A 17144-nucleotide genomic window follows, 5' to 3' on the forward strand; every position below is an offset into this window, starting at 1 on the left:
AAAAATAAATATTTTTGTCCATGCCCTTTGCCAGCCAGCAGCTATTTCCATTCCTTTACTCTTCCGCCCCGTATCTGCTTTATTGTGATGCTAAACAGTGAGTTTTGACATTCAGAAAGGCCCTGCCAAAGGACAGGCCAGTGGATGCAGTAGAGAAGAGAAGGCCTTAATGGGTTCAACTGGAATGGAAAGCATCTGTTAGTCTCCACAGGCTGGAGGAGAGAGAAATGTCAAGTATGGTTATTATAGAGCAGACACCAGCTCTAGGAATTTTCACCTGAATGAAAAACATGCACGAGCTACATCTGCGCACATTAATGGCGCAGGGGTGGCGAAAAAAAAGCCACTCACGCCACGGTGCACATATAAAAAGTAATGTGTCATAGATTCACACACGAACATACAAAGCACATACATAACACTTAGTTCTACTGTTATCAGTGTTGAACACAACATTTTTCCTGCAGGTAGCCTGTATATTTTCCTACTGCCTGGGATGACAGCATATTTCACTTCACGTCGACTGCTGTGCCGCATGTTCAGTCCACTGTGTTTCCCAGACAGAGGGGAGAGAGGCTGCAGCTTGAAACATAAACTATACCCAAGAGAGGTGTCATTCTTGTGCTATCAGACTTTTTCTTCACTGAAAGACAGAGACTGCCCCGTCTGAATTATTTTAACACTTTTAAATCATGTGCATGTTCCTAAATATATTTTACATCTTGCATATATGGCTTCTTTGGACTCAAATGCCAAGTGTGACACTCATACTGTTGAGCCCTGCATACCACAACCATCACCTTTCTTCACTTAGGGGTTGTTTTCCAAGACACTAAGAAGAATATTTCTTTTAAAAGCAAAAGGAGTGCTATTAAAATAAATAATTTTTGAGGAATGAAAAGACTGGTTCAGGCTGGGAGAGAATTAGGTTATTAAGCTCCAAATGTTTCATTATAGTATGGTTTCTACAAAGCTTTAAAACCATACATGCTTAGAGAATATTCTCACTAGGAGAAACTGTCATCATCTGAATGGCAGGGAAAATCACATACTTGTGAAATGTTCTTATGTCCGCAGAGGGTATTTCTTCACAGGAACACTTGAGCTTGTTTGCTAATTTGTACCTCCGAGGATGCTAATCAAAGCGAGTGCCTGAATAATGAAGCTCTTTAGCCCAGAGGCCAGAGATACATACATGGCCCTGTGCCTCAAGGCTGAGTGTCTACAAGAGGATGTGTCTGTGTGTTTGTGCGACTGTGTACGAGTTCAAGTGAATGCATGTGACTGCATGCACTTTAATGTGTGAATGAGCCTGCATATGGACATAAAAGGGCAATATATAAAGTAGATAAGCAAAGCCCAAATTCTGCTCTCTAAGGGAGGGGAGGATCCAGCATCAAACAGATCTTGCTGCCTGAGGGCTGGCCTTCCCGTTCTGTCGGCATGGAAACTCCTGTCGCTGCACTTAGAGCTTCTGGATCAGTGAGGAGACACAGAGCAGGCGGAGTGGCAGCACAAGCGACTTCCACAAAGAGGAGCAGGGAGATGACGCAGTTTGGAATAATGTTTTCATTTTATCAGCAAAGCTTAAAAAGTAAGCACTGGAATCACCTGTAACTTTTTCTGTGCGAGTCTGGTGGACCAAAGAATGATATTGACATGAGTCTTTACAAGAGGGGTACTAGAATTTATCATCTTTAATCACTCCTGCCTAAATTCTTGTCTTTGAGTCAAGAAAGCTTGATAGCAACATTCAAAACACATGCAAACAAATGTTGTTTGTCCTGCCAAGGTTCACAGTGTAACCAGCTACAAATGATAGACTGAAAAACAAAATATGAGAGGCAGCCAAAAACAAACAAAAAAAGGCAAAGACAAGACTGATGCAGAATGTTAATCTGTGTGGGGAAAAAGTATTTATATAGCACTTCTAAGACTACTTTAACAAAGGTATTACTACAGAGACAGAACTGAAGCACCTCTCTTTGTAGAAAGCATAGATATAAAGAGACGATAACGCTCATTTCCCTCCCATAACAACATAAGTTCATATAATCATCTCCCTAGCTCGGTCTCTTCCTGACGGCTATGTGATATGGCTGCTGGCACTGGTGAATGTGGGAGGACCAGGAATGTGTGTGGCTGGGGCGATAAGACTGCTGTAAAATTTAATTAGCACAAAGCCATGGTGAAAATGACTTCATTTCTCACTGCATTATTAACTAGAGCAGTATGTAAGAGCCTATTCTCAATCAATGTAAATAACACGCTCATGAGAGAAAGGAATGTAGAGGAGAAACAAAGAAGATGAAGACGGCAAGAAAGAAGAAAGCAATGAAATACTACAGATTTGAAAGAGATCAAAGCAGTTCTAAGAGTCACATTAAAAAAATTCAGGTGTGTATTTAAACCTAACCGCTTATGAATCATCAGACCTTTGTGCATTGACACATAAGATGTGTATCTAGGCAGTCAGAAGACGAGACAGCATGTGAAGAAAGACCAGGAGAAGCTCAAAAGCCAGCTGAATAAGAATCCAACATTAAAAGCTTCACCTGCTGTTTGGGGTCTGAGCTGGTGTGAATGGGCTGAGTGATTAGGGTCCTTGGCTCGACATGCTGAACACCACTTTCTATTTCACGATTCACAGCCTTTATTACAGCCAAGCTTCCTCATAATCCAGCTAAAAGTGGATATCTGAGGAGCCTGATCGGCTTAGGACTTGGCTAAAATGTGGGATGTACAGCACAGAGACATGGAGCAGAGTGCAGAGGTGTTCGTTATCATCTGTTTTCTATTTAGGACTGAACAGTGGAGCTCGGTTTGTGTGTGTGTGGAAGCATGTGTGTCCAGTCTACAGTGACCTCACTGGCCAGACTAATTCACTTCCTCATCTTCTTACATTCTGGAAAGGACTATAAGATAACAGGGACTGCCATTTCTTACTGTAATGATCATAGCGCATGTAACCTCTCTTCCTTTAACTGGCGGGCCAATCAAACACATCTTTGCATGGAAATAATCACATATACAGCAATTTTTTTTTTTCATAAATCTCAGTCGTTTTCATTTTTGCATTCATATTTCTCTGCAAATGCACCTTCATGCTTTCTGTTTAAGTCTGTTGCACATGACACATTCACTGTATGCCGCCCATATGTAAATTAACGCTCACCAAAATTTGTCAGAATTTTTTTTTTTCAATACACCACTAAATAAGGACGGAAGAAATTCATACATGCCATTAATGAATAATTGGTAACTTTTGCAGAAGTTGTCCAATTACAACAGTCATTAGTTTTGACACAAAGTGATGTGTGCCCAAAAAAAACAAAAAACCCTTTCCAATAAAAAACACCTCTGCATATCCAGGAAGCAGCAGCCCATGTGGGAGCCATTAAAAGCCATTTTTATTACCTATGTCCTTGCCTTTAAGGCAGTACAAGAAGTAAACAGCATCATGATTACATCGAGTGTGACATGTCACATAATCTTAATTACTGCCTGTATTACACATGGGGAACATGGTGCATTTGCAAATAAATGCCATACAGTTGCCCTAAGACAGACACTAGGTAGATGCCGCTTCTGGCCTTCAAATTAAGGGAAGATGGATTGTGCATGGACATTGCTGGTTAAATCTTTAGACCACTACGTGTATGTGGCAATTAATCGCCAGCAGATCAAGAAGAAATCCTGTGGCCAGCAGATCAGACTGTTTGACACAGGCTGCTTACATGTGTGAATGAGTGCAAATGTAAGCATGTGGAGGGGCATTGTTGCAAAAGATTCTATTATTCTCATCAAAGTCTGGATTAAAAAAAAAAAGAAATCACTTCCTTTTGGGCTCTCTACAACCCTCAATTACTATTCCACAAGTCGCACCGCAAAGGCTAGACCTAATTATAACAGCCACTTTGTTAAGGTGCCCTCTTGCTCCATCTGTTCAATGAATGTGTGCACCGGCTCAGACATGCACATGCACACACACCAAGTGCAGCACTTCAGACAGACAGGCAAAGGCAGGTCAAGGTACATTTTCCCATCTGGATATACCTTTGTCGACAAGAACAGTTAAACATCTAAAGCACCAATCAAGTGTGGCGATAAGAGACACATTGTGACTCCAAGTGGCCAGATGACTGTGGACATGACTACAGAGAGCAGTACACCTGTCCAAGCCTTAGACACGGCTAACAGTGCAACCCCAGAATGGCCTTTAACCTTCTCCGTGCACATGATTAAAATACAGGGTAAAAGCTGACAGTTTTTATGCATGTATGCATGAGTACGTGTGTGTGAAAGTGAACATTGTTCCGGCTGAGAAGCTTCTGGACAATAATCTGTCACTTTAATGAAAAGCGCGCGGGCCGCATGTGATGTGTGGATGATATATGATGACCAAATGTGGATAAATCAGCAACTTTTACAGTTACACTTTTAAAACAATGACGTGTTGCATCAATTGAAATAGATCTAGTAAGGAGAGAGAGGCTGTGCTGCTCTTTTTTTTTGTCTCGAGTTCACTGAAATGTTTAATAATCCCTTTTTTTCTGCTTATGCCACGTCTGGAGAAAAGCAGCAAGGCAAAGAAGAAATAAAAGAAAACTTAAAGATGAGACTTAGGAAGTTTTGAGGGACTGGTAGCTTTCACACATTTTTCTTGAAAGAACAAGAATATGAAAAGGATTGAAAAAGCCCATATACAATCTGCAGGATACAGTCATCCTGCAGTGGAATCCACATATCATAGTCTATAAGTGGCCCAATCAAAAAAGACGAGCATCTAACGGCAGATTCCACTTGAGTATCCAGCCCCAGGAAGCTCCAGCAATGCTAGCTTTTCACCCACATGTGAGCACATGAGAACACACAGAGTCGGGTGGAAACAAACTTTCTATTTTATTGTACTTTTTTAACTTCCATTTTAACTGCACACTCACCCCAGTTTCATCGTAATGATTTTCTTCAGAACAACCTCTCAAAGACACCGTGGGTTGAGTCTCAAATTAAGTCGATTAGTCATCTTCCACTACCACTTGCACCTATACCCAAGCCATTTAAAATCAGCACTGAATAGCCGCCTGCACGAACCAAGTATCTGACATTACACAGAAATAAATTCAGCAAAAAGGGTCATAAAGTTGACTCGTCAAACACATAGGACAGAAGATCTCCAATAACTAGAGGCTTACTTTTAAGCATTAATGCTTTCAACTGCAAGTAAGAAGGAAAAAAAACTTGGTAAAAGGGCTAAGTGACTTTGTGAAGTGACCTTTACATCAATTTCAAGCTCTAGTTCAGAGCTATATCACACATGATAATTGTTAGGTCGGGTGTCACTAAAGACATCTGAAGTAATTGCTCTTAAAGACAAAGACATTTACTCCTTCATAGATCCCATTCCACCCCACACTTTCCATAATAGATCATCCAAGACAAGGGCATTACACAATGCACCTCTGGCTTGTGCTGTGTTGCACACTCTCTGTGTTTTCCTTTTCTCTGTCTTTCTGTCAAACACGACCATTAAACATGCAGCTGTGTGATTTCCCTAGATATGTACATGCACACGCCAGCTTGGGAGTCAGCAAGGCTGTGATGAGATCTTGCAAAGAAGCCAGAAATGACCAGAGAGCGCCTGGAGAGATGTTTTCAGAAGGACACAGTCAAAAAGCTATGGCTGCTTTATAGATTCAATAAGTATCTTACACCTGTGTGGCTAACCACCATCGATCCATCATTCTGTGGAGCCCAATCCAATTTAGAGTGTTGAGGAGCCCCAGAGCCTTATCCTAACCCAGGCCACAGCCATCGTAAAGCCTGCTTACCTTCATCTCCTAAAGTCTGCTGGTGTTTCTGTGTACTTTTATGTCTATGTGTGTACGTGTGCTCGGGGAGACTGCAGACCTAGCTAAACACCTTAGCTGCTGGCTCATGTTAAAGTGTGCTGAGCCAATTTAGGGGTAGACCAGGAGACAAGATGTGAGAGACAGAGGATGCTGAGGAAAATTAAGGGACTCAAACTGGGGCCCAACCTCAAATCAAAGAGTGCATGAAAGCGAAGGGGAAAGGGATAAAAAGAGAGAGACTGCATTCATTTGTGTGCAACAAACAGTGTAGGAGACTGCAAACCATCTTCTAATCCTGTTTTCTATTCCGTGGCAATCAAACTCATCATGACTACAAAGCACTATAACCATTATCAAACTACTCCACAGTCTCATCACACTGTGATAGGCAGCATTCTAAAAATCTGCCATCTGATTTGTTTGGCACCGACAACAGAGTGGTGTACTCGAGACTCCCTTGGTGCAAAAACTTAATGGCACCATGCATGTTCAGATTGACCATTCAAATCTCTCTCCTTTACCACTAATTACAGTATCTTCTGGCGCAGATGTTTCTGTTTTAATTCTCTTTGCTGCTCCACTGGAGTGAAGCAAGACCCCTGAGATCAATTATTAAAGGGTATTTAAAACAGTGGGAAAAGGAGGTGGTAGCGTGGTGTGAAAGTGAAAGCAGCTGTTTAAGTGCTTGTGCCGCAGACTAAACTTCATCACCTCCCAAATAAACAGAGAGCATCCTGTGGGTTTCACTCACTCCAACGACTAAACTCTGGGCAATTAAGGCCTGGATCTCTGTAGGAGTAAAGGAGAGAAGGGAAATGGGAAAGAAGGGGTGAGGCAGGAGCAGTGGAGACACTCCATACCAATAACAGGCAATTATGTATGGGGAGGGCCATTGCATGGCCATGAGTGTATAGAAGAAGACAGCGGGGATATGGGATGGTAGGGAAATGAGGAGGAGTGCTATTTAGGAGGCAGATGGCAGAGAGGGGGAAATTAAGATGAATGGGCACTGAGAGGGCTGAGCTGGTGCTGGGGCTGGGCAGAGAAAAGTAATTAGCTGTGTTTGCTCTGGGAGGCTGGCAGTGAGTATGATGCCTGCAGTGACAGGCTAAAGCCTTGAGCATTATTAATCAACACGCCATGTCTGAAGCTGCCAGTAGGGGGCAGCTGGGTCAGCAACCTTCCAGCAACTTCTTACCTGCACCACACCCCATGGGGTCTTTTGCACCACATGGACACTGAGCAGCAGCTCCTTTACAGTTCACACTGTTATTATTTACTCTAATCCCCTGCTAATAGTACAAAGCTTTGGCTTGTTCCCTCTTAGAGTTACTGGCTCACTCACTTGCTCTCTCTCTCTCTCTCTCTCACACACACACACACACACACACACACACACACACACACACACACACACACACACACACACACACACTGCACTCAGTCCATTTTTCTCTCTCACATTATTCCTAACTTTCGCCCTTACCAAGTGGCTCTATCTCACGCCATTTCTCTCCATTTCTTATGTTACAGCCACATCTGTCTCTTTCCTCCCACCCTATATATATCCCTCCCCCTCGTCCCTTTCCAATCTAATTTCAGATAAGCTGTAGCAGAACAACAGAGCCAGGCCCTTTATCATTGCCATCAATGATGTGGGTGGATTGAGCGTGAATAATTTTATTCATGTGTGCCTGCACTTGGCCGACTGGGATTCCAATTACAAATAATAAGAGGTAATAGGGTTACAGAATAAATTTTTAAGTGCTTTGGTGATGATTGCAGAACCTTTGACAAAAGAAAGCTGTTGTTTACAGCTAAACGCACAATATCTGTTCACAAGTATGAGTAATATAGGATAACTGAATTTAGCATAATTAGTAGCCAATCCAATCGCCATTCTAAGGACATCATACAGATAGATGTCTTAACATTAAAACAATAATATGAACGTACTAAATGACGATGATGAATATTAAATACCTGAAGCAATCTAGGCTACAAGTGGCTTATATCCAACGTGTATCATAGCACTTTATCTGTATGCCTCAGCACTCTTCAGAAACACACAGTCCATAGGTCAGACTTGATAAATTCCAAAGAAAAATGTTATTCTCTCCTGGATTTAAAGAATGTGAAAGAACCCGGCTACTACAAAAACACTGCATTCAAAATGCTTCACTTACTACACAATTTAGGAGCCTTATCAAACTGAGCCACCAGAACAGCCCACACACTACTTTCAGAGAATTTCAATCCTAACTTTCTTAACATCCACACATAGCACCGACTCAAATTGCTTTACCAATAGTCTTGCATAATTGCAGAAAGAACACGCAAGGTCACAAAAAGCGAAAGGAACAAATAACAAGGTGACTTAACACACAAAAAGGCAGGACATATACGAATTTACAATATAACACATGCAAGAGCAGTTTAAGGCTGATTTCCAAGAGCAGATGAAAGATAGCGCTGAACGTGCTTTAGGCTTTAACAGTTTTTTTTATCTTGTGTTTTTACCATAATTAACAGGCCTGAGGACCTGGCGGAAGGAGCTGGGGCTGATCGTCTGGTGGTGGTTATCTGTAAGGAGGGCAGCGGACAAATAATGCCAACATGTACAGTACTAAGTGGGATTAGAACGATGATGTGACGGCATTGGCCCAGTGATGAACAGCTGTGAAGTGAAGTTCATTAGCAAGAAATAATGTTTTTCGAGGTACAGCTAATAAGTTTAAGGTGCCAGTGTCAATGTTTAGTCACCAATCATTTCCAAACGCGTTCAAATCACATCTTGGATTTACATTTAATTTTTCACATCTTTCGTTTGGAATTAAGAAACCCAGAGGGGGGAAAAAACAAGATCCACACATCAAACAGTTGTAGGAATTGTGTCAGCTGAAGACTCTCTGGCACTGTGCTGCTGGCAAGAATGTGTACAAACAACAAACCAGTGTATTTTGCAATTTACTGAGAATGAGAGAAAATGAAGCTAAAACATAAGAACCTGAGGATGCATTCAATTTGCTCAACTTTTAAAAACAAAATAAGAAAAAATATAAATGCATGAAGGTGACAGGTTAGAGCTAGAAGTCATTATTTAAACATCTGATTGGAATTCCATCAGTGTTTTGCCAGACAGTGTGTGTACTTGGTTTCTGTGTGTGTGGGTCGTTCTGTATAAATGTGGGATATTAGACTCACCTCTGGGTCTTGGCGTTCTCTTCCTGCGGTCTCTGAATGCAGCTCCTGACTGTAGGGCTTCCAGCAAACTATCCATCACACCTGTCTCATCATTCTCTAAAAATGCCCCAAAAAAAGAAGAAAAAAAAAAAAGGGGATTTTAGAAGAAATGCAAGAGGGGAAGAAACTAAATTCTATAACGTGTAATTTTGTTTAGTTTGCCTATACTGACTGTGTCAATTTAGAGTACATACACATTACATTATGCCTACTATAAGGTTATATGTCCAATATATGAAGAATCTAGGTCCAAGTCCTGCATACTGTAAGTCAGCAAGTTCTTATAAACAGCCACAGAATTTCATGTAATTTTTAAAGTGGTCTTAAACAAAAGCCTTCAGCCTTTCAGAAGATATTTCAAAATTTCTTTTGGAATTGGCTCACTCACTATCAGTCCAGTCCTTGTAGCTGACCATCTTTAGAGGAATGTTTTGTGTGTGTGTGTGTGTGTGTGTGTGTGTGTGTGTGTGTGTGTGTGTGTGTGTGTGTGTATTGAACTACTTAACACTGATCTATGAATCATTCAAGCACAAAAAAGGTACCAAAAAGGATGAACCAGTGTTGTGTCTACATGCATTAAACTGTATCTTTAGGCACTTTGTTACTAGCAGCCTGTCACTAAGACACATCATTTGTTCCCATCTTTGTGCCCTTTAGTTGATGCATCTACTGTTCATCAACAGTTTCAGTGAACTGTTGGCTGATAATACGCCATTTTTAAGGGAAACTGGATGAAAACGTTGAGGAATGCCAAATTACACAAGAATTGGTCTGCACAAAGTAAAATATTTGTATCAAATCATCATCAATATGTACTCAGAAAGTCAGGAGACAGGAAAAACACTGAGTGTCTGTAGCCAGGTTATGGAGGCTCTGTCATGGTTTGGGCATGGAGTTAAACCAATAGTGTTAGGAACCTTGTCAAAATTAATTAATCACAAATAGGAGAAAAGTACCATCAGCTATGATCCACGATTCAATACCAACACCTGATTGGCAACAGCTCAATTTGTTAACACGACAATGATCCCAAGCACACTGCCAATGTAAGCAGCGTGGGATCATCAGAGAACAGAACAAAAGGCAGCCAACACCCAAAGAAGAGTTTTGAATGTTCTTCAAGAAGCCCGGAGAACTATACCTGAAGGCTACTTAAAGAGATGACAAGAAAGCTGCCTAAGAGAGTACAAGTTCTGTTTTGCCTTATATACTGCTCCATTAATATCTGGAGATTCAGTAAATCACTAGCAAAATAAAAGAAATAAGAAGTGGTTCAAGAGTATAAGGGAATGAACAGAATGTTATGAAACTGAAATACATCAAAGTTGTGAACATCGTGTTTCAGAGTATTTAATTATTTTTTTTGACTTAAAAGATCGAATCCTTGCTTTGTAGTAGCAGAGAAACTACCAGAATGCTGATAATGTGTTGAAAGGGAAATACTTTGACATTTAAATCATGGTGTTTTTGGTTGGTGGAACTGAAAACCTGGCCCTGACACCTGAGGGAAATGATAGACCTGACCAGTAATATGCGTTGAAAATAGAAAGAAAAACAGCCAACAGCCAGGTATACTATATGGGCATGTAAAGGGACAAAATACACTGTGTTTGCCATGCTAATGTGTGTGGGGGTGTTTTCTTTTAAATGCTGTGGTGTGTGTTGCCTATAAAATTTTAATTGTTTTGTCAAGCTTCCTTGCAAATATGAAAAGCTTTTCTCCCTTAGTTCAGGTCACGTTATTTTCCTCTACGTACAATCAGACATGAAGTATGTGGTTTTCTATATCCAAGTCATTTTTTAATAATTAATTACTGAGTGGCACTGTTTATCCATCAGCTGTTTCTCTGTCTAAGTTAAGCACTAACCAAAGGTTAACTTAAATATTAACTTACTGGATGTACTTAACAAACACCATATTGCATCATATTTATAAAATGCAACATAGCAAGTCAGGTTACAAAAAGCTTTTTAATTGCTTTTCTTAATTCTATTGTGACATGCAAACAATAACGCTGGCCTATTCAGTGAAGTTCACTGACCACAGGGTTGCATAACTTTGACAATCATATGACATTTTTTTAAAAATATTTTTACATTTCAAATGAAAATAAGCACTGTTTAACTGTTGCTTTACTTAGGCAAGTACAAGTCAACTTAATCAGAGTGCAATGCCCTAGAAAAGTTGGTACAGCTTTTTTTCATAAGCTACTTCATAGCTTGGCCAAGATGTACCATCAGCCAAGGTGTGACTACTGAGTCCCACCACTGATTTAGTGAAAGGTAGGAGGACTTTGCTTTGATTAAGGTTCTGTGTATTTTTCTCACTCCTTCATTTCGCCTGATTCCCCGTGGAAAAATAACACACACCAGAGGAAAAAGAAAATAAAATCAAATTCTATGACTGCAACTGGGACTCTGCAACTCTACTTGGACCTTTATTGGTCCAAAGGTCCTGGCATTCTACGATGATATGAAATATTTAATATTCATATTAAAGCACATATGGGTACAGTAATCCCATTTGTGCATATGTTGGCGACAGCATTATAGTCCAGAACAGTAGCATGTAACCTAATTATTGTAATAATTGATGCACTCAGGTGCATTTAACTTTAAGTTTATTAGCTAGACCAATCAAATATGACCCATCAACTATAACTCTTTTTTGGGTGGGTCTAACACAGGGGTCAGCAACCTTTAACACCCAAAGAGCCATTTGGACCCGGTTTCCACACAAAAGAAAACACTGGGAGCCGCAAATACTTTTTGACATCTAAAATGAAGATAACACCGTATATATTGTTTTTTTACCTTTATGCTTTGTGTGAACAACTAAGGTGTGTTGCTTGTGAAATTCATGAAGTGCTACAGAGAAAATTACATTTTATTTATGTAATTAACACATTTTGAACTCTTAAAGAAATATAACAGGAAAGACACCCAGCTGAACTAAAATGATCCATGTAGCAAACAAAAACTGTTGTGAGCTGCCACCCTTATATCGCCTTTGGGCTTTTGAAGCCTTGATCTGACTTTTAAAAATAATAATAATAATTGGAAAAACAGTACTATGCTGCTAAAAAAAGAAAAAAAAAGAAAAATAGATATTTGCAAAATTCTGCCTAAATATGTATTTTACCTGGTTAATGTGTGTGGCGGGGCGTGGTCTGCAGCGCCGCTGCAGGGGAGGCGAACGCACCTGAGCGGCACCCACAATCACGCCTCGCCGCCTTAACCTCTGTGCTATCTGTGTTGTTGTGTTGGTGTGTGTCGTGCTGTGAGCTGAAAAGCTACAGCCGGCTGTAAGCGTACAGCAACCGTGTGTGAAAAGTGGCCTTTAAAGAGGTGCTGAAAAGCATGTTCATGCAAACATCGTCGGGTCTGCTATGGTATGTTTACAATGGGACCTCTGCTCTTGAACCTCTGCGCACAGCGTCTGTACGAAGTCACTTCATCTTACGCAGGACTGTAAGCTGTCGTCTGTGAGGCGTGAGCGGTCTTTGTTTTTAACATAGTCCACGGTGGAGAACAGCTGCTGACATAATGTGGATCCGAAGATCCATAATTGGCCTACCTGGGGTTGAAAGTCTCGATAAATGCACGCCGTTTCGGCGGGTAAACCGGCTTCCGTGAGTGTGACGCTTATTTTGAGCGATGAAAAAAATAATAGAATATAATTTTATTTTTATATGTCAATATCACAATAATCTTCCAATTTAGAACTACAAGTTAAAAAAGAACTAACATAAATAAATTACATTTCAGCTAAATACTTCTAATTTATTTTCCCAAACCATGCAGTGCTGCACTATAAGGACTCAAGAGCTGCAGGTTGCCGATCCCTGGTCTAACATTTGCTATTGAAATGTCAGACACCAGTTTTGAATTCCATATAGAGTTACAAATCTTTTTTCTATTTTTGTATTCATTATTATAGTCAGTCAATCAACAGTATGTCTTATCAACCACCTTCTGCATTGATCACATTGATTAACTCTCCCCACGGTTATTTTGGATTGCAGTATTAAGTAGAAAGAATATCTGCAAGAAACATCTTGGTTATGCTTAAAACTGTAGCCTAGGAAAAAGGAATTTTGAGATACCATTTGAGAGTCAACTAACTTTAGTGAAGAACAAGAACTGATCTGCAAGCTCCAATATACTGACCTTTAGTGAGTTGAGGGTGTCTCAAAGGATATACAAAATAATACTTCTTTTTTTTTTTTTTTTTTTAAATGGCACAAGAAAATCCTATAGCAAGCAAGTGTTTCTGCCGACCACACAGTGATTGATCCGCTCTGCTGCTCTGAGACTAGCCAGCTTTATAGACTGTAACAGAATACATAATTAAAATTTAAAACTGACTAGAACTGATAAACCTGTAGCTCCTTCCTTCTTTCTCTCTTAGAGAAAGTCATTTTTCACACAAACTGCTTTATATGAATGTGAAAAAAGATTTAAGAACTGTTAATGATTGCTGAGACTGTATTCAATGTTTAACCACGTCTAACATGCCTACAAGGTTTGTGCTTCTTTTTCCATCTGAAACACTTTCACGAGAGATTACCTGTAACCATCTTGGGGCCTACAAACTGAAATTGTCTTATTATACTTAAAACTAAACTAAAAAAAAGTGCCAATAGGCTCAGGGTTTTGTATTGAGGACAGAAGATCCCAGTGGTAGTTGGCTATGGTTGTACCAAAGCCCTTCACCAAGCTGTGACTACAAACACACGCACAGAGTAGATGTATAATGGTCCACTTCCTTGTCTGTCTGCTCCAATGTGTGCGTTTGTTGTGCTTTTCATTTACAGCAGTTGCACTCCTCTGGCTGATATGTGCCTAGTTCTTCATCATTACGCAGAGCGTAGAGGCAGCTACAGTTTCTGAGCAAAACCAACGCCCCTCGACGTCCAAATTTGTCTCCAGTGCTGTAGCAATTCATCACAGACAGCAAGCTTTGCGCTCGCTACAACACACACAGACGCACGAGAGAGAAAAAATACACACAAGATAGAAAACAAGCAAAAAGGAGAAGATCAATCTATCGCAGCCTGCAGTGTTCGCCTTCATGTGTAGTACTCCGTTTGACTCCAACCCACAAGAACATGAAACGCTTTGTGTGCCTCGGGAGGCGAGGAAAAACGAAACCCACTCAGATCTCCCGCCTCAGGAATATATGGGAGCAAAAACAGTCCAATTTTACACATCAATCAGATGCAACTCAAAAAGGCCGAGACAGAAAACTGCTTTATACAATGTAGACAAGAGGTTCTTTCAGACATCCCAACACTGAAAATCATAACACATATTTATATACTTACACCCACGTGCTCACAAACTTGGAGAGAGAGCAATCACAGACATGTCACATGATTTGTAATGGAGGGGAAACACATGGCAGCAGAATATTAGTCAAGCTCCCAGCTGTGAAATGGGTTTGAAAGAGTCATTCAGATCTTAAAGGTGGTGTTGAGGAGGAAGTGGCAGGAGAACTAAGATTGCTGAAAGGGATAGGACAATGACTGAGTCGCATCCCGGCTCTGATGTGCACAATTTGCCTCCCTCTTTCTATTCTGGGGATCAGGGCTTTCAGGACAGGTGTGCAAAGTACACAGAAACCTCTATCAATGCAGACACTTCTGAGAACTAGTCTAGGCTTTCTTTATATCTGTTTAAAAGCTTAATAATAGTAAATGCTACAAGCTCACAATTTCATCAGTGAAACTTAATAATAAGCTTGAAGTCCTGTGTTTTTGTGCTGAAAGATATCAGTAAGTTGCAAATGAGCTCTAATAAAATGTGTCAAGCTTACTACTGTGCTTTGTTGGGAAGATAGAAAAAAAAATATGTGAACGTTTTTTTTATTTATGTTACGTATGTGAAAGTAAAGTGCAAATGTAGAAATACAATTGAAAAGGTCAAATGAACAAGAAGATAAAAGCCAAACATGGTTTACTCTCCCAGAAAACAAAAGAATAGACTCTGGAAGCAGAATAAAGTCTAAACTGAACCTCTACCTCTGGGAAAAAGCAATAGTTATCCTCCTGTCTGAAGTGAAACTTCAATCACCATCTATTTAATCAGAGCCTGTTCAAGCTGGCGTTTTCCATTGTCTGGACAAGTAATCTGTCCTTGTGTCAGTGTCTACCCTTTATTCAGACCCAGACTAATGTCTCCCGCCACTTCACTCAACAGGATGTAGCACTTATCATCAGGACGATGACCCAGTCGTAGCAGTGTGTAGCTGAGGTGGGCCGGAGCAAGGAACGAAATAGGGTCAACTGGGCTGGGATAGAAAAGCTAAGGAGAGAAAATGGCATGCCTGAGTACAATGAATGCAGGCCCACTACGGTGTTCCCTTGAACACTTAGAAGACAAATGGTGCAGCAAGGCTAGTCAGCTACCCTTCTCTACATTGAATACCCACTTAGACTTCACTTTGATACTCTGAGTGGAGAAGAGGAGGCTTATTGCAAGGCAATGTTTTCATATAGCTCCTATGCTACTATGGCACCATTGCTAAAAACACATTAACCGATCAGAATAGCACCCAACGTGACTGTCAGATGAATCAAGGCAGTTACAATTCTGAAAACTATGGTAAGGAAAAGGAAAGAGATAAAGACAAATGTTACAATTGTGATAATATGCCTTGATTGAATAATATTAATCATCTTGTTACAATATAATAAGCCCTTAGGACTGAACTTTCATGTTGTGTAATTTTGCCCAGCGTAAAGACTTTTGCAGACATGCAAAAAACAAAACAAACAACAAACCAACAACAGAAGATCTCTCTTCACATCACACTGCAAAAATATCCGGGTAGAACCTGAGGAACATAAGAACCTACAAAGTTGACGAAGATCCTAATCTATGGAGGCTGAATGCCAGAGCTGACAACACCCAAAATATTTCCTGCTAACAATCTAGTTCCAGTCCCCACATTTATTATTATATGAATGATTTCGTTTGGATTTAATTTATTTCATGATGTCTGCTTTTGTATGACACCACATATTGATATTTTATTATATACAATTCAAAAACAAACTAAATGTTTTCATACTGAAAGAATAAAACTCATTGCCTATTCAGTCCACCGTTGGTGCTGCTGAGTGTATGTGTGGACAACCCCCCCTTCCTCCCCATGGACACAGTCGTACCCAGGCTCTCAAGTCAAGTACAGCAGGAAGGGTTCACTTGTTCACTTATTATTAATCTCTGGCTCTCTTCCACAGCATCTTTTGTCCTGTCTTCCTTCTCTCACCCAATTGGTCAACGCCAGATGGCCACCTCTCCCTGAGCCTGGTTCTGCTGGAGGTTTTTCCTGTTAAAAAGGGAGTTTTTCCTTCCCACTCTTGCCAAAACGCTTGCTCCTAGGGGGTCATATGATTGTTGGGTTTTCCTCTGTGTGTATTATTGTAGGGTCTACTTTACAATATGAAACGCCTTGAGACAACTGTTGCTGTGATTTGGTGCTGTATAAATAAAATTGAATTGAAAATTACACTTATGATGTGTGGCTCATTATCTCACAAAGAACTGTTGACGGTTATCTCGTGCTTAAAATAACAGTACAGAAGTCCATGCATTTGCATTTAGTTAAACTAGACTGGACTGCAGAGCAGTTTTTCATGACACATGCAACACTCTTGGTTTAAATGACAATGTTGGTCAGTATGTCTATTTGACAATCCAGCAATCCAGGAGCAATTTTGCTGCAACAAAAATGGCTTAAGTGTGAAGAGGAGACTGATTACTGTATTGTACGAAATGAAATGGACACTGAAAAATTGTGCCTTTGGGGATATAAAACGCAGGTGGAAAAAAAGGTCAAAATAAAGAAATTGCTATATATATTGTTTCCAATACTCAGCACATTGCAAAAATATTTAAAACCATTCATGTTGTCTCTTGAGTTAAGTATTGTGATTATATTGTACCGTGGGGTCTCAACGGACTGCATTATGTCCACTACTGGTTTGTCTTGGATGACTTACTGGGAAGCTCTCACTGTACTTGGTAACAAGTGTCATCAAC

At 40.3% G+C, this 17144-nt stretch overlaps 1 protein-coding gene across 1 annotated transcript in view; it reads right to left on the reverse strand.

The window, feature by feature from the left end:
* Positions 1-17144, reverse strand: part of LOC146678834 (protein diaphanous homolog 3-like) — a 166260-nt gene that overhangs the window by 41887 nt on the left and 107229 nt on the right. Inside the window, exons 27-28 of the mRNA XM_085403617.1 lie at positions 9057-9152; positions 8373-8435 (exon numbers count right to left, since the gene is read on the reverse strand). Of these exons, the coding sequence (XP_085259743.1) occupies positions 8373-8435; positions 9057-9152 (159 nt within the window). The remainder of the gene's footprint in view (positions 1-8372; positions 8436-9056; positions 9153-17144) is intronic.

This window comes from Rhamphochromis longiceps, linkage group LG1 (assembly GCF_057381845.1).
Source record: "Rhamphochromis longiceps isolate RC_006_pf linkage group LG1, R_longiceps_female_GT1.1, whole genome shotgun sequence".
Taxonomy (NCBI): domain Eukaryota; kingdom Metazoa; phylum Chordata; class Actinopteri; order Cichliformes; family Cichlidae; genus Rhamphochromis; species Rhamphochromis longiceps.